Source organism: Typha latifolia, chromosome 3, assembly GCF_019914945.1.
Source record: "Typha latifolia isolate L0001 chromosome 3, TyphaL0001v2, whole genome shotgun sequence".
In the NCBI taxonomy this organism is placed as follows: domain Eukaryota; kingdom Viridiplantae; phylum Streptophyta; class Magnoliopsida; order Poales; family Typhaceae; genus Typha; species Typha latifolia.
In genome coordinates, this window is record NC_133088.1 from 12,979,383 (window position 1) to 12,998,209 (window position 18,827).

The 18,827-nt window shown below is 34.1% G+C and overlaps 1 protein-coding gene across 1 annotated transcript; it reads left to right on the forward strand.

The window, feature by feature from the left end:
• Window positions 1-4,641: 4,641 nt before the first annotated feature.
• Window positions 4,642-6,198, forward strand: LOC140783428 (uncharacterized). Its single transcript, XM_073130323.1, has 2 exons — window positions 4,642-5,113; window positions 5,304-6,198. The coding sequence occupies exons 1-2, from the start codon at window positions 4,752-4,754 to the stop codon at window positions 5,512-5,514; spliced, it is 573 nt and encodes a 190-aa protein (XP_072986424.1). The 5' UTR covers window positions 4,642-4,751; the 3' UTR covers window positions 5,515-6,198.
• The last annotated feature ends 12,629 nt before the right edge of the window (window positions 6,199-18,827 follow it).

The following is an 18,827-nucleotide window of genomic DNA, read 5'->3' on the forward strand; positions in this document are numbered from 1 at the left end:
GTTCAATCAACAGGCAATACTACAGCTTGTTATGTCTGATTGTTCCTTTACTATTGGTGCTCACTGAGTAGCAATCTCCTTGAGTCACTGTTTCTCACTTGCTTTCATATAAATGTCTACTTATCAAACTTTGACAGAAACTCACCCTTGCTTTTGTTAATTTTTCATAGCACTATGCGCACACATGCCTCCGGAGAAGATGTTGCCCTTTGCATGTCAAGTGGTAAAACTGATTCTTCTTTATAATTATTCATTATCTGACTAATTATCTCTTAAGCTGATAAAACTATCTTCTGTAGTATCCTATTTATAATTGTAACAGTAGGTTTGGAGAGAAGAGAGGATTTTGGTCACTGTATTTTATAAAATGATAAAGAGGGCCTTAGCCCTATTTATACAAAGTTATCATATGTCTAAATAAATAAATAAAATATAACTAAATAACCCTTATACTCTCCTCAAACTCAAGGTGGATTATAAATTGAGAGTTTGCTAATTAGATACTTAAAACGCAGAAGAGGAAGAGACTTTGTGAAGAAGTCATCAATCTGGTCAATGCTAATGCAACGGAGAGAAATGATGCCGGTTCGGTACTTCTAGCGAGTGTAGTGTATATCGACTTTAATGTGCTTCGTCATTTTATAAAAAATAGGATTTTCAGCGAGCTTCTTAGCATTATTATTATCGATACAAAGAGGAGTTGAGAGGGGCAATGCAACACCCATATTACTAAGGAGGCGATGAAGCCAAACAATCATCTTACTTATTATACGCATAGTATGATACTCTGACTTAGTACTAGAGATAGACACTAGTGCTTCTTGCTGTGCTAGGAAATTAGGGAGTTTCCTAAAAAAATATAGAACCTAGTAGTAAACTTTCGACTAGACTTGTTACTAGCATAGTTGACATCGAAATAAGTCTGCAAAGCTAAGATGAAAATCAATTGCATAAAAAGAGAGCGAGTGATGGTGCCACGAAAATATCGAAGAATACGCATAAGAGTAATTATAGTGGCAAGTTTGAGAAGGCTGCATGAACTGAGTGGCAAGACCAACTGTATGAGAGTATCATGATAGGTAATGGTCAGATACACGAGTGCCTCAACTAGCTAACGATGTCTATTAGAAGAAGCTTATTGTCATTAGGCTGAAGCTTCACAAAAAGTTCGCTTGGGGTAGCAGCGGAGCCTTAAATGTCAAAGTGCACAAGATTGAAAGATGTACCAGAGATACTCTCACTTAGAGGAAAATAAAGACCCCGGCCAACTTACAATTAGTATAATGAGACAAACAAGAAAAATGACAACTGCCTAAGGATCTAGTGCTGGAAGAAAAAGAGGGTTGTGGACACTCTAACTTTCATTGAATAGTTGGTGAGCGCTTGTTGAAAACAGTGCTGAAAGAGACTACAACTGTGGCGATGCTAAGGAGAGGAGCTCGCGCTGAGGGAGAAGAAGCACAGTTGGGGTTGCCACTGACTGCGACAGTGGCGGTGGTTGTTGTAGACAAGATGGCAGAGCGAGAGGGGGAAGCTGCTACGATAATTATCGAGCTCGAAGGGAGTGAAGTAAAGAAAAAGAAAAATCCAAAGATTTTGAGTAGTGAGATAGGGAGAGATTGTTAGAGAAGGAGAGATCCAACTTAAGAAATGTCCCTAGTGATCAAAAGGCTTACATATGTAATAATAGAAGATTCAAACCTAAAGTAGGTTTAGAGAAAAGAGAGAAAGAGGAGAGGATTTTGGTGAATGTATTTCATGAAATGATAAAGGAGTTTTTTTCCCTATTTATACAAAGTCACTATATATCTAAATAAAAAAATATATATATATATATAATCAAATAACTCTAATAATAATGTCCATTTTTCTAGATGCTGTTAGCCTCTTTGTGAGATTGAGAACTCAATTAATCTATTTGATTACACGTAGCCGTAGGCTGTAGGGCACTCGGTGCTCGTACCAGTGTACTCCACGAACCGATCCAAGATTGGCTCTTGGTTAGATGAAATAAGGCCTCTATTTCGGAACAAATCATTTTTATTCGAGAATAAACATGTTAAACATCGGATAGATTAGAATAAAAATATTAAATAAGACCTTGCCGACTTATTCCAAAACTCAATGCCCCTTTAGTAATATATTAAAATATGGTGATATATTATGGTTTAGATTCATTGAATAATGTAATGAGACTATAATTTTGGCATCTGTTAACTAGAGTTTGAATGGTTTTTTAACTTCTACACGTTTCGATCCATTGACAAGAAGGTACAGGAAAATTCTTTCCTTTTCTTTTGTTAGAATTTTCTTTCAAAATCTCTGGCCATTGATAAGTCTTTTTTTAGTTCGTTTGAAGCTGGGCTTGATTCCTTTCAGAAAGTAGAAAGTCGCACCGACCTTACGATGCCGATGTAATGGTTTTCTTTTTTTCTTTTCTTTTCCCAAGATGAAATAGAAGGCTTTTAACATGTGAGGGGTTTCAAAGACAGCTCCAGTATTGATAGTTGTAGAATGCTGACTGATTAAGATGTTGGGGCAGGGAATATCTTTAGAACATCCATGTCAAGATCATGAGATCGACACATTGTCGACTCTGGAATTGATTTAGTATATATAGAGATCATCTGAATTATGGGTAACTATGGAAGTATTCATTCAGGAGCTCAATTATGTACAATTTCTTGTTGCTATGATACTTGACAAAGTTAAAATACTTAGCCCTTAAAACTCTCAAAGAATCTATTGCTCACAAAATGCCATTGGTTTGGGGGCAAGCAAGCAGTGCATGACTACTTTGTTCCAGGATCACAATTTTCCCATAAATTTGACTTTCTTGTGTATCTCAATGTTACCAAACGTTCTTCATTTGCATGCCCTGGACAATATGGCAAACTGGAACTTGCTGGAGATGTCACAGGATTGAGAAGCTGGATGGATGCATGTGACACTTTTATCACTTTTAAAAAGAGAACTGTGTGCCATTTTATAGATTAAGTCATCACCTATATAATGTACAATTTGCACTTCATTATTAAAATGAAATGGTCATGTTAGACTGAGATAGATGCTTTCATTGCTAAGGTGGTGTGCATAAGAATTTCTTATTCTTTTAAGAGGATCTACAAAGAGTCAAAGAAATGAGGTGGCGTTTGGACATCTAGTAACTTTTTTAAATTAGTATAGTTATACTCAATTTTTATATTTGAATAAGAAAATTTAAATCAGTTTAGACTAGTATGATATTTTGTTATAACTAGGATAGTAGTATAATTATTATACTTGATGTGATATAAATAAATAATTATTTAGGATATATTTTATTAAAGTGATATTTTTTAATATTAAATCAGTAATCGATAAACTAGTACTGAAATAAGTTATTATTTGTTTACTATACCAGTAAACGAGGCCTAAAGATTTGTTCAGTTGAATCATAATTGCATTTGTATCTGGTTAAAGTTTTACACAGTGAGGATACTATCTATCTATATATATATATATATATATATATATAACTATTATGAAACAGTAACAATTTCTTGTCCCATGCTAGCTAGGCTCCTCTGATCAAACTGTTATTGATTGTTTTCATTTTCCTTTGTCTCTTATGGTTGGACTGGACATGAATAGAGAACTAACCAACCTGTTTAGGGTTGGATTGGATCGGATTGAGATTTCTCGTGAGATGAGTGTACTCCTGTCTTAGATTCAGACGACACTAACATCATCTCGCTCGTAACTAGATGCACTCATATTCGAAGTAGTAGATGTAGATCTAATGCGCACATTTTATAAATTTATTGCAATTTTTTCAATTGGGTGGTGCTTTATGATCTCATTGAGGATATTTTTTTTATAAATATTTTGTTAAGTAAAAAAATGTTATTTTTAAAATAACTAAAATTACTATAATATATAAAATATTAAAATGTCATTATTATGACTTGATTGAGGTACTTTTTTAATTTTTTTAGTATAGTTAATTTAATCTAGATGTTTGGTTAAATTTAACTAACAGTTCTAATAACAAAATATTTTCTGCACATATTCACTAAATTATAGAGATCAATTTATGAATAATAAAAATATAAGGTGTAAATTATAATTTTATTAAAAGATAGGGTGCTGTAGTCAATGATATTTTTTTGTTTAACCTCCTGTTCAGTCAAAATATATGCTTTTTTCCGTTGCAACCACCGCAAAGACACGTATCCGCCAAGCACCAAATTCATGTTGCCCGCATTGTGGCACCGTGATGCACGTGGCAAGCAGCTAATGGCGGACAGCAGTGGAACTTGCGTACGACCAAGGAGTATTAGGGCTTACGGCCATCATGGGCCGTCGATTATTCCCGCCCGCTACCGTCCAAGTGGGATGGCCCCACGCCTGCCGTCCGATCTCTGCTCCCGTCCGCGCACGTGTCCTATAAGCAGTTGTGCACGTGACCCTGGCGCGAGGGCGATCCCTATCCTTCCGCCTCCCGATAAGATCTCGTCAAACGGTCAAACCATCTGCCGATTGGTCTATCTATGTGCCACGTCATTGATACCTCGGTCAACTCTTTGACCAGATGGGGACAAACCGCGTGATCGCCGCCCATCCCCGGTATCTAGGGGTTCTTTCTTGCGATCATCTCGCGCTGTAGTCTGCGGTATCTCGCGTTCTGATCTAAAAATAAGCATTAATTTGCTTCTTTTTTTCTTTTCGACAGAAGAGAAGTATCTCGAGCAACTCTATCTCAAAAGCTCATGAAATATAAAGAAACCCATCTACACCTTCCCATCTGTGTAATCCATGTAAGGATAGATAAGAGATTCTCTCCTCACTACAGAATCGAACCACCCCCACAATACTGCGTTCCTAAATCTTCTTCTCTCTTCCTACTTAAGTACTCAAATCTCTCTCTCCCTCTCTGTCTATTCCTACTTAAGTACTCACATCTCTCTCTCTCTCTCTCTCTCTCTCTCTCTCTCTCTCTCTTCCCACTAGTAATGGCGTCGAGCTCAAACCCAGATGCCATGGAGACTGATGCCCCCACCCTTTCCATCACCATCGAGAGGAGCCCACCTGAATCACGCTTGTTACAACTCGGCATCAAATCATGGCCCAAGTGAGTCCACTAAGCATAACCCTTTATTACCTCTTTATAGCTCTTTGGTAGATGGACCAAGAATGTGGGTGTTATCTGCTAGGTTTTTTGTTTCTTCTTCCTCTTTTGTATGTGTGTGTGTGTGTGTGTGTGTGTGAGTGAACTTGCACCGTATCTCTCTTGCTTGTGTTAAAATTGTATCTTTGTGTAGGTGGGGTTGCCCTCCAGGGAAGTTCCCTCTCAAGTTTGATGCACAAGAGACATGTTACCTTCTCCGAGGAAAGGTGAAGGTCTACACGAAAGGGTCTTCCGATTCCGTGGAGTTTGGCGCCGGAGATCTCGTAGTCTTCCCCAAGGGACTCAGTTGCACTTGGGATGTCACTGTGGCTGTAGATAAGCACTACCAATTTGATTCATCTTAGTATTCTTTATCTTCTCTTCTTCTTCTTCTTCTTCCTATCTATCTCTCTTTCTTCAATTCTAAATGTAATATTTCTTAGTTTATAATTCATGTATTGTTAGTTAATATTAGCTTAGGAGTTGTTTACGGTGGTGATTCCAGTCAAAGAACCCATGCCATCAGTCAATGCAGGTCCCATTCAAAGTAATCTTATTTATTCCTATGAATGAGCTTTGAATGCGGCTTTGACCATATCCACCCACTTATGCGTGTGATGGGGCAGTTTTATCTACTGCCCCATCTACTTTTAACATGTAAAGAGTCCAAAATGAATGATGGGTTCTTTTGTTTATGTATTCATATATTTACTCTACAGCTGCCCGCATTTCTAGGGTTAAGCTCATCAATGGCATTGAATGAGGACCCTTGGATAATGGCATGGGGAGAGTTGATCAATGGAATCAGAAGTGGGGTTGGTTATTACCTTGGAGAGAAGCAGGGAAAGTTATAGGGAAAGTTATAAAGGAGAATATGCCAAGGTAATTAATATAGTAACACTAGCTAGGGTTTTCTAGTTCTAGTAAAGAGATTCGAGTTGATGGTCCTTGCTTTAGTGCCTTTTGGCATGGCACTGCAAGGCATCTTTCAATATCATGGCTTTTATATTTCCTTGGAATGTTGGAAGGAGACCACACTGTTTTGGCTATATATCTTTGATCAGTTATGTATATATATATAACCCCTCTATCAACAACAATTTGCTTGATTGGCCTTGTGAAAATGATATACTTAGTCTATCTTCATTTCAAGCTTGCAATTATTGTTCACTTTGGATGATGATCTACCAAGTTCTCTTACCATGAGAGCTAATCATTTGTTAACCATTTTTATGATCATATGCACTACATTTTCTTTAGATTAACCACAGGAGTCTAAAAGGACAATAGTATTATAAGATACTTGGGCTTAATTTGCCTGATACATTCAGTTGAGAAGGTTTTTAGGCTCAGGCTATTAGAACAAATAGTGCAAAAATATCTCAAGGAAAGTTGAAATATAACTGTAGCAAAACAAAACAAGGATGGACCAATGAAGGCGTGATACTCATATTGTACGTCTTATTGATAGCATTGTTTTCTGAGAGAGGGAATGGGTACTTAATAGTGTCTTGGGATTTGAACCTGGGTACATTTATTCATGAGCCCTTTAAAAATTTGAGTACTATCCCATTGGTATTTGATAGTATAGTGTTAGTGGAGTGGCTAATATTTCTGTGAAAATGACATAAATATGCCCAAAGTTTGTCGTACATAATTATGCATTCATGTCTGTTATCCATGCTGAATTGCTGATCAACAGGATCTAAAATATAACTTTGTGTCATTTTTCTTTGATCTATAGGGTTCCTCAAGAACATTAAACTAATTCGAGGACTCTTCAACCCTGGAACAGGATCAAAGTATCAATATCAATTTATTTTCTTTTTTTCCTTCTTTACTATTGTTGGTCATTATAGCACTATTCGTCAATCTGCAAGACTGACGAAGCATAGCAGATCCTTTTGGCTGTTATTGGTTCAATAGACGAAGACCAACGTCTATGTAATGTTCAGTTATATCTGACCCCTATAGACTGCAACTTGCTAACTTAACCACTCAAAAAAAAAAGAAAAAAAGAAGAAGAAAAGAAACAACCAATGAGATCATATTTACCGCATGCTATCAGTAATAAGATATGAAAACTAAAGCCTGAAAAAGGCAATCATAGACATACAAAATTTTACTTGGAAATACTCTATAAACTGAGGGGAAAATTATTATGGATAATTTGCAGGACTGAATCAATCACTAAATACCTATAGCGGTTATAAGATGGGCTTCTAAATTGTTTTCAATGCTCATAACTATATCCGTAAGGTTTTACTCGCTCGAACCTACAATATATATTTTTTTGTGATTAACTTTTCAATTACCCTTGAGGTCAATATTTCCTTCTCAATGATCAGTGGAGTTCTCAAAATCTAAAGAAGATAAGATAGAAATTTATTAAGTATATTCGATCATGAGTAATCTTGAAGCTGTGATAATGATCTCTAATAGCCTCCAAAATAAAAGACGAGATGATCTAGAATTAGATTAAAACCCTCTTATATATCACTGCTGCATAGATCCCAACAGCCATAAAACATTGTCCACAAAGTCAGCAGATTATTTTAAAACATAATGCCAATTATATTGAAACCTTACGATCTCTCCATTTGACTATTTATAATAAAATAATTTTTACTTAAAATACAATGTCTATCCACATTTATTTCAATCTCGTACAAGAACATATCACAAATATTATGTGATTCAATAAACTTGTGGAACTCAAAAACATATATACCAAGTGAAAAGAAAGTGCGGCAAACAAATAATTATGCATGTTTTATAAATAAATGCACATATAGCATCCTACTTATTGTCAAAATAACACTGAGATAGGTACATGCATATCCAACATAATGAACCAAACTAAGGATACTACCCATACTAGGGATACCATAGTGAAATTTCTTTTAAGTAGTTACTGATCAGAAACTGAATCCCCGCAAAATCTTTCATTTTTGTCATAAATTGACAAAAAGTACAAACTAAGATAGAGAAAATCACAAATAAGCATGTAATGATCCATACTCCCCCTCAGTATCTTAATCAACGTCTATACATATTTTTTAGACCAATACATTTTAGAAAATGCATAAAAACTTTCCCAATTCCAGGAATGCAATGATATGAGATAATGCTCACCTAACTCATGTGTAGTGTGAAAGCACCTGGAAAGTGTTCCTGGATAATGCTAACATTTTCGAGATGCTTTCACACTATACATGTGGTAGCTCTTTTCATTAATATTTTAACATGGAGAAAGATATTTAGAGAATATCATATGAGATAATGAACCAAACTAAGGATACTATCCATTCTAGAGATACCATAGTGGAATTTCTTTCAAGTAGTTATTGAACAAAAACTGAATCCCCGCAAAATCTTTCATTTTTGTCATAAATTGACGAAAAGTACAAACAAGATAGAGAAAATCACAAGTAAGCCTGTAATGATCCATACTCCCCATCAGTATCGTAGTCAATTTTTAAACCAATACATTTTAGAAAATGCACAAAAACTTTCCAAATTCCAGGAATGCAATCATATGAGATAATGCTCACCTAACTCGTGTAGTGTGAAAGCATCACGAAAGTGTTCTCGGATAATGCTAAAATTTTTGAGATGCTTTCACCCTATACATGTGATAGCTCTTTTCATTAATATTTTAACATCGAGAAAGATATTTAGAGAATACCATATGAGATAATGCTTACATAAAAAATTATATTACAATAACTATAAGGAATATACAAAGAATGTAATAAAGAATATTCAAGTGTGATTAAGACATTTACTTAAAAATAATATACTAAATGACACAAGTGACTAACACTTTGACATGAACTCTATAATTATGCAACTTACTAGGGGTGTTAAAATAAATGAGCGGCTCGAGCTTGGCTCGACCAAAGCTCAAGTTCGACTCAACTCGATTTGAGTTGAGCTGAGTCGAGCCGAGCCTGAGCCTTAACTTTAGGTTCAATTTGAATTTCGAGTTGAGCTTAAGTCAGAGCTGGCTCACTCAGGCTCGGTTAAATAGGCTTAATATAAATTATTTGTTAAAATTCAAACCCTAAACATTCACAAAACCCATCTCCAAACCAAACTCTTTCTCCTCTTAAAGCTGCCAGCCCACCTTTTCTCCTCCTCCTCCGTCGGTAAGTTGGCGTCACCCCCTCTTGGTGTTGCCTCCTATCCTCCTCTATCGGTAAGTCGGCATCGCCTCATCCTCTTCCTCCTCTTCCGTCACTAAGTTGGCATCGCCTCCTCCTCCATCGGCAAGCTGTCACTACCGCTTCCACCACCTCCTCCTCATCTTTCTCCTCAAACCGTCGCCTCCTCTGTCGGCAAGCCTCCTCCTCCACCTCATTGTGGTTGACTGGTTTAAAGCTTATGCTTGACATTGGCTTGGTTAGACAAGGTTAGTGTATGGCTTGATATCAAGCTTTATTCAAGCTCGAGCTTGGCTCCGGCTCGATCTAGCTCGACTCAAGTTGAGTTGAGCCTGATTCTCAAAATAGGCTCGAAATTATTTTCGAGCCGAGCCTAAGCTGGAGCCAGCTCGCTCAGGCTCAACTTATTTACACCCCTACAACTTACTACCAAAATAATTATTTTAATTCAAGAAGTTCATCAATTTTAAATTTATTTTGTAATATTTATAAATAAAAACAAAATGAGAAACATTAAGCAACCAATCCAAAATTTTATTTGGTGTATATCTCTAAAACACCACTAAAAATTCATAAAATAAGACAAAACTTGATGAGTAAAGAGAATATACAATGATATATTTTTAGGGCATAGAAATAATCAAGTAAGCTCTCTCTCTCTCTCTCTCGCCTAAAAGCTCACTAAGAGATTACTTAATAATATCACCCTGAAGAGATGCTACAAACCCAAACCTATGGTAAAAAAAACTGTGAATCCTTTTCAAAATCGAACTATAACAGTAACAGGATGCACTTATAAACCATTCTCAATACCCACGATTATAACTATAAGGCCATATAATGGAATAAGTGATGTACAGTCATGATCAGTTATCAATCTCAATGCCTCTTGGTTGATGCTTTCATCTCGATAACCTTTTTAGCACCTTCCATTAATTGCAAATACTTTAAAATTTATGATGGTGATCCCCGATAGCCTCCAAAGATAATTGATTAGATACAATACGGTTAAATTAATACCTTTCTGGATAGTTGGAACTACTTTTAGGAAATATGTATTTATCTCGAAATTCTTCACGAACCTATATAGGACTTCGCGTACATATTCATACAAAAATTCTTGACATTTTAAAATAATTATAATATTTTAAAACATATTGCAATTACATTAAAACCATACAATCACTTACTTCCTTGTTCCATACAAACAATTTGCAAAAGTTCTTACAGCTCTTTGAACCAATTTGTCTGAGTATTTTACCTAGGATTCCTAACCACACAGACAATTTGATTAGTCACATAAGATATTTCCACATTCTTGAATTAAATAAGTATTATGCAAGTTCCAGAATTTCCGATGCATGTTTGCCCATTAATGTGTACAATTTCAATTTTATAGGGATATATAATTTGTATATGTACTCATGCAAAAAGGAACTTCTAGAATTCATAAGCTCTAAGTAGAGTATGATTAGCGCTAAACTAACCTTTTATCTATTCTTCACAGCAATGTGTCCTCTTACTAATGGAAGGAATATGTTTCCACACCTAATACAACGTCGTTCTAAAAGCAATCGGACACAAGGAATGTGACGGAGGAGGAAAGAAGATAATTTTGGTCTACTCAAAAGATTCAAGATTAAAATCTAATCTACTATTCTATTCAAGAGTCATCGATTAGAAGTAAACTTATGAAGATATCCATATGCGAAAAGGAAATGAATTCTACTCCAAACAGTAAAAGAAGGTATGAATGAGATTTGCTTTTCCAAGAAAATATGGGATTCTAATCAAAACTAATCACAACTAAAGATTGTTATGATCCAATGGATTTCTGAAAAAAAAAATGTTTTTGCTAATTTTCGAGAGTTTCTTTTCCTTATATCTTTTTAGTGTAAAAACTCTGAATTTGATTTTCTTTATTTCAGTATTCTTAACTTAACTTAAGCTATGACTTTATGAGTGATTCAAAAAATTTCCTACATAGATGTACGTCTTTTTGTCGGATTAGGTCTTTAAGTCTTTTGTTATTCGATAAATAGTCTTGTAGCTTGTGACCAAAATGAACAATTCAGTTCAGTTTATTTTCTTAATGAAAATTTGAGATTTTTTTTCCCCAATCTTTCAACTTTTGTGTTCTTCAAAAGTTGATGCACTTTATCTAGTATTCATAAGAATCAACGGATTAAAGAACTTCGCTTTGGTATTCGTGCGTGAATCAACGGACTGACTTTCGATCTCCTTCCTACACTTCCCTGTATCAGAAATTAATGTCCATTGTGAAGAATTTATAGAGGCTACGAAGAAAGCATAGCAGTTGTCACAGGTAAAACATGCGTAGGAATCACCAAGGGCCTGACTCTTAATCGTCTAAATTTGGAGTAGCTCATCCAGTTGCAAGTAGTAGTTCGAGAAAAGAAGGAAAATTAACTGGAAGCACTTGAGAAGGAAGTGGTCTTCCGGAATATCTAGAGGCTCAATAGATGGACTTTTCCAGATACTATACCATGACATCTTGCATTGTTTAGGAGCAGGTTATTCTATACTAAAAGCTTTTGTATTGGAGATTGAAGAGCAATTTCAATACATAACACATGTTCATATATCATTGTATTCAGCTACCACATCGATGATGATTTTTAAATGATAAAAAAAAACATTGTATTTTAGAATCTGTTTTGACCTAAAACGTAAATATTTAGATGATAGCTAAGTCTCACATATAACAATATAACATAGCCATATATCAATACTTTGGGCCTGGGAACCAAATTTGAAGTGTGACAGAGACAAAATCCCATACATTTGGACTATTTAGTATCGGATCGATAGAGTTCTATAAACAATCAGGATCAGACCAAAATGAATCAACTTCAAGCTCTATAACCAGTTAGTCACAATAAGTCCTTGCCATGTTTTCTTTCTTGAGAAGTATATTTCATGGCCTTCTCAAAGTAAAGAGCAAGAAAAGACTCCAATGGCGTGTTGTCTATTTGATCCAATGCCTCCGATTTACTAAAACATCAAGCAATCTGAAAGGTGATGCTTCCTTCAGCTAAATTGAAAACAAGGCCTAGTGGTTGCATGTTTCAAGATTTTAAAGATTGCAAGTCGCATTGCTTGCATGCCGCTGCACCAGTTAAACTAGCAGTGAGTAAACATTCATGCATATAAAAAGGTACCAATAAGGTACTTCACATACGGGCTAATTGGAGTTGAGCTTGATTGAGCTTAACGTAAGCTCAAATCCCTCTCTTTTATTAAACGAGCTCAGATTCTGGGTTTGAGCTGTTCTTTATCTTTTTAACTGGCAGGCTCATATTAATTTATCATTTGAACTCAACAACATACAAAATGTCTAGTCTAAATATGGACCGGACAGACAAATGGCTAACTCACCATAAATATAGAGACACTTAGGTCACACCAAAGTTTAGTCAATAAAGTGAGCTATCTAGTCTAGATTTCAAGTTGTGTGCATTACTAAACTATTGCTCTCAACTAAATACCGTTGAAACCTACTCTAAGTTGTTGCTGAACTGCTCCTCTAAACCAATTATACAGTTAAGCCATCAATCGAGCTGAGCCATTAAGCAAAGCCACTAAATTACTAAATAATTTTCTTCACAATAATTATTAGAGTTGGAACCGATCTCGTCATATCCTTGATTATAGGGAATAGTACCTACTAATGTATTTGTCTAAAATAAATGCAAAGAAAGCCATAGAGTTCAAATGTGAACCGGCTCCCTGCAAGGTTGCCGTAGAATTTTCCTACTTGCAGTTCATGATTCACTAAACTTAACAACAATATATATATATATATATATATATATATATATAACTGAAGTTACTGAACCCTGATGCAAGACTATTCCTGCAGCTGAAGCTGCAGTAAGAAACGGATCAACGTTAGATGTAGCCAAACTATAGTGCTGAGATAATGTAAACGACTCTAACCAAGTTCCTTCTACTTGGACTGTTAACTGTTTGGTTCTGTTTCGTGGGTAACTGCGGGCACCCCTTTATTCACAAATAAGGAACACTTATCCACCAACAAAACGGATAGGTTTGAACAGATACTTTTTAATATATTTTTTTCTGTAATAAAAAGAAAGAAATAGTTAGATCCTAGTACCCATAGCCTAAGTAACAAGTATGGTTTAGGCTTGGCATTAGCACCGTTATTTTATTTCGTTTCTCGTACTATTGGTAACTTCACGTATAAAGGTCAACTAAACTCAAGTTTATAGTAAAGATTTATTATATTAGTCACCAAAACAGCAATTTCTATAAAGGTCGTACAACAAATGATCAGAAGACACATGATCTGTATCCTAAAATCACTAACATGTATGCTATTATATTAAAACTTCTCTTTTCTCAATGCATAATCTCGTATTACCCTTTTGTAATTCTTTCGGCCTCAGTTTATTTTTGGAATAATTTTTTTTAATCAAGAGTAAAAACTATTTCAAAATAACAGCTAAACATTATAATAATTTTATTTTAGAGTACAAATATTATTTATTAAAAGTATATTTTATACTACCACTAATTCAATTAATAATGTGATAAATAAACCTAATTTATATCAAATCAAAAAGTATTTATAGTAATCTTGTAAAAAAAAGTTCTCACTTTATATCACATTAAAAAAATTATTACACTCTTTTTTTAAAAAACTTTATTTTAAAAAAAATCAATTCTAAAATTGATCTAAAGTAAACAAGATATTTACAGTCTTATAAAAATAAAAACGTAAAAAAGAAACTTTAAAGTCTCCTAATTAATTCAACATGCATGACATCACGAAAGCAATTAGTTATAACACTATTTCCATCCCTCCACGGTAACATAACCATCTTCTAATGGAGAAAAAAAGACCATCTTCTAATGTGGGAAGCCTACGACTTCTCTTCTTTTTTTTTCTTTTTCTTTTAAAATTTTTATGTTTATAACAAAACAGGTCAAAAAAAGTTAGTCAGTTACAGTTGTGTATCACAAACTTCTAGACTTTATAGTTCTCAAATATTTTTTTTCATAATAGACGGCGAGATGCTTCTCCACATATTAATGTCATGATTATTATTATCAATATATATACCACTTTGAAACTCATATATATCTCCTATTTACTACAACAATTTTGGTTTAAACAAAAACAATAAAATATATTTTGTTGCTTTCAACAGCATGCAAATTTCGTAAATAAGGAATACATACCGACTATTTAAACGGAGAGGGGGCTGCTAATTTTTCTGAAGATAGATTGAAGTTGAACAGAACTTTTAATTGCTTTTTTCTGAAACAAAACAGTATGGTTAGATCCTAACACTAATATCCCGGGTAACAAGCATGGTTTAGGTTTGGCATTAGCATTGTTAATTCAGTCTGTTTCTTGTACTATTGGTAACCTTTACGTATAAGGTCTACTAAACTCAAGCTTATAGTAAAGACTAATTACTCACCATAACGTCTATGAACATAAGGTTCGTACACAACAAATGATCAGAAGACATGATCTTGGTCATAAAATCACCGACGTGTAAGTTGTTACATTAATCTTTGATCACTCTTATCTTCTCTCAACGCAGTAGTCTTCTTTTACCACCGTATCTTTTTAATGTTTCCTAATTCAACATGCATGACATCACCAAAGCAATTAATTAAATACAAGTTTCCATCTCCACGCTATCGTAACCATCTTTGATGTGGGAATCCTACTATTTTTTTCTTTTCTTTTCTTTTTCTTGATAACAAAGTAGCTGGAGCCCGGCTGATTAAGTACAGTTGTGTCAGATACTTCTAGATTTTATAGTTCTCAAATATATTTTTTTATAATAGACGGCAAGATGCTTCTCCACATATATATTTAATGTTATTATTAGCATTATTATTATTTTGAAGGTCATATCTCCTATCGACCACAAACAACAGTTTAGGTTTAAGAAGAAACCAAAAAAAGATACGTCTTGCTGCTTTCAGCTGCCCACAAGTTGGAGATCCATGCATGTTATGAACAGGTGGACATCATTTGAATGCATTACTTGTCTAGCTTTTGACCTAACTACATTTTGTGTGCTAAGATAATATAATCCTTCAATTTGCATTAAGTTATCTGAGAAGTAAATATATTAATTTCCTATTAGAATATAGTTTTATTTTTTTGGGTTTTTCTTATCATCCTTCTTTTTTGTGTAAATGGAGATGGAAAAGAAGGGGCTAATCTGGCTATTTTGGAGCTTGCATAGAATTATATCTTGTTTTTCTCTTTAACTTGTAAATATACGCAATATTGCATCTTAAACAAGTACTTTTCGGCTTTATTTGCGTGAGCTTTAAGAACTTTGTGTTGAAAGTTACATCAAATCATGTTCGTTGGAATCTTTAAGGGTAGAAGCTTGTTGAGGTTGTATGTTGCAATAGGAACTAGTTAATTCTCTATTTGCAACTAAGACGAAGTCTAGACATAATTAAAGAAACTTGTGTCAGTTCACTTTGCATTAAAATGTTGAATCACAAAACAATGTCTTCTTTCTCTTCAATCGCCATTGCTGTCATTCTCACTAGGATTCCTTAATTGACTTTGCATCTAATAAATTACTAATTTTCCTATTTGAGCCAAACCTTATTAATATTACGTGAGATGACATCACATATAATAAACTAAGTCGTATGAATCTTATTAAAAAAAATAGTTGCGTGTTAAGGGGTACCACTTCTACCTTCGATTTCGAGATCTCAGATTTATTAAATTGAGAGTGTAAAAGAACATCGAGTTCAATGAATATTACAAATTAAAAAGTCGTCCGTATGGTATATAAGAGGTAAATTTTCACCGTTAAATAATGATGGTGATGTTTCCTCTGATAAGTAACAACTCTATAATAAATTAATTAGTTGTTCTATTGATGTATATAGCAGATTTAAACGTCTTTAAACCTAGATAGCTTCATACGAGACGTTATACGAACGCTGCAAGATGGAGAGTGGACTTTGTGATCGATAAATATATGGACGTTGAGCTCCGTGACGACAACGTCGAGCCTCTCCACTTTGCAGATTGGTTATCGGAATTAAATACGTAATATTAAAACAAGTGGTTGGTCAAAGTTAAGAGTTTATTCATGAATAAGAGATTAATGACGAATAAAAACTAAAGTACTCCGTACCTCCTCAATGGAAACACAAGTTGCCATTAATGGGGGACTTATCTATACCTTCTATTTTCTTTTCTTGATAATGACACTTATAGTATTTGACACCAAAGAGTAAGTTATTCAATAAGATAAAGTAAACCTGTTTATCCTCAAGTTTAATGGATAAATCCTCTCTTATACTTTTTTTCCATATACATATGCTATATTTCTACTCCTACTAATAATCGCTACCATTCTATACATGATACTCTCGTCTCTGCCATAGAACTACTCTTTATCGATTCCTTATTTATTTTCCCTAGAAGGCAGAATAATTAACTAAAGGCGATAAATAATTGTTGCTAAACATGGTTATATTAATACGATCTAGATCCAAGCCCAATGAACTGACAGAAGTTATATAACTTGGACTAGAATTTATTGATCTTCTAAGTTAGCTTACTGAGTATTATTAATTATCTCAAACATGTGGTGTAACTTTACCTCCGTCTGCCTTAATTTAATCCTCATTTGATAAAGAATCCTGGGAGTTATTTCAATCATATTAGAGGTTGTTATATTTAAATTAAGATTCCATTCCCTTCCACCTATGGGATTGATGAACTGTAAATATATTAATTAATTAGCTCCCTTGAAGTATTGAATACATATCTCGAGGAAGAACAGTGAACTTGGTAGATGAAATTTTCCTGTTTAAAAAGTGACAGTGAAAATATAATATGAGTAGGATACGTCATTATACATAAGATAATGAGACAGAAGAAGGTACTTGTCTCTAGGTCTAACAACGTGACGATGCCAAAACTACCAAGTTTTTCTTTGACTACTCCTCCTTGGAAGATAGTAACAAATTAATAACTACGTATGATTAGCTCGCGAGGAATTTCTTAAGTATATTTTTATGAAAATATTCTTTTCCTTTCTCACTTTTCTCATCTTGCAAATGAATCTCCTAAAGACAGGCACTTTTATAACATACCCTTTAAAAATCTCTAATTTATTGTATATCTTTCTAAAACTGATAGTTACATGTATCAAAATATAAGGGTTTTATATGTACACTATATAAAATGCCATTTTTTATATGAATACCCTTGGAGTTAATTAACTATTAAAATTTAAACTATTTAAACACAAGAAAACGAAAATATTCTTATTCTTATCTATCGGGAATTCACATCAAAATTCAGCTACCTTCATCAACATTCTTCAATACAAGTGTAAATGCTCCTCCTTGGCGGTGGAGATCACATACCCTTCTTAAAAATCATTTAGTGTGCTAATAAGTTAGCCAAACTAACTAAAGAATTCTCTTTGCTTTTCCACTGTTTGGATAAAATTCTATGTCCTCTCCCTTGCTGGATTTATTCTAGAGCAAATTCTCTTTGCTTTTCTACTGTTTCCATTGCTCAGGTTTTTGAGGCAATATAACTTTATCAAAAAATATTAATCTAAATATTTTTGAAATATTAAAATTGAAATAGAACGGTCAAAAGAACACACACACACAAAAAAAAAATCTATAGATATCTCCTTTTTTTTTTCAAAGAAAGAACTTGCAAAGTAAAAAGATTGGACTTTTTCAGATGGTGACCTGATGCTGCGTCGAGGCTCTGCAACACTGACATTGGATTGGAGTTGTTTTAAGGAATTAATTGGAGATCATCGGTGACAGCCTCTGACTTCTGCGCACAAAGTTTACAATTGATGGAAAAAAATAGTTTACCAGCTGCTTAGATAATTAGTTTTTGGATTGCAGTACGTCCATTGACCAAACTGTCCCTTAAATTGATTCAATGTTTATCTGAAGATTCTTGTCTACAGCTAATCGTTGTAATATTTTGGTATCAAATGTTCTTCACGCATGCATTGTCTATTGCTATCCTGAATCTTCTGCAATTTTAAATAAGTTTTTAAAGTCTTAGGCACTTGCATCAGCAAATGGAATCTGAAAGCTGTACCTCCTTTAATGCTTGGATTTCCTTTTCTTCAAGTCAAAATCACCAATTTGATGCTCATTTAAAGGTCAGATCCAAATTAATTGTTGGAAAACCCTACTTCCCTAGCTCCAGCCAACAAGACCATATTTTTTCTAAATTCTAAGCAATCGATTTTCTTCTTCTTCTTCTTCTTCTTTTTGAGATACTGAACCTGAAATGAATAAAATTTTGCAAACTGGTCAATTATGCCTTCAATTTAAGCAAAAATTGATATAAAAATAATAATTAAAAAATAGTCTCCGCAACTTAAGTTGGATTGTACTTTTTTCCTATTCCTTTTTCAAAGTGAGGTACGGCATCGTATTCATGAATACTTATTTTTAGATTTTTATTATTAAAGATCTGTACT

Excerpts from the sequence above, each read along its gene's own strand:
- LOC140783428 (XM_073130323.1), top strand. The coding sequence starts at position 4,752 with ATGAAATATAAAGAAACCCATCTACACCTTCCCATCTGTGTAATCCAT. Across the intron at positions 5,114-5,303 it reads GGCATCAAATCATGGCCCAA|GTGGGGTTGCCCTCCAGGGA; the intron begins GTGAGTCCACTA and ends ATCTTTGTGTAG.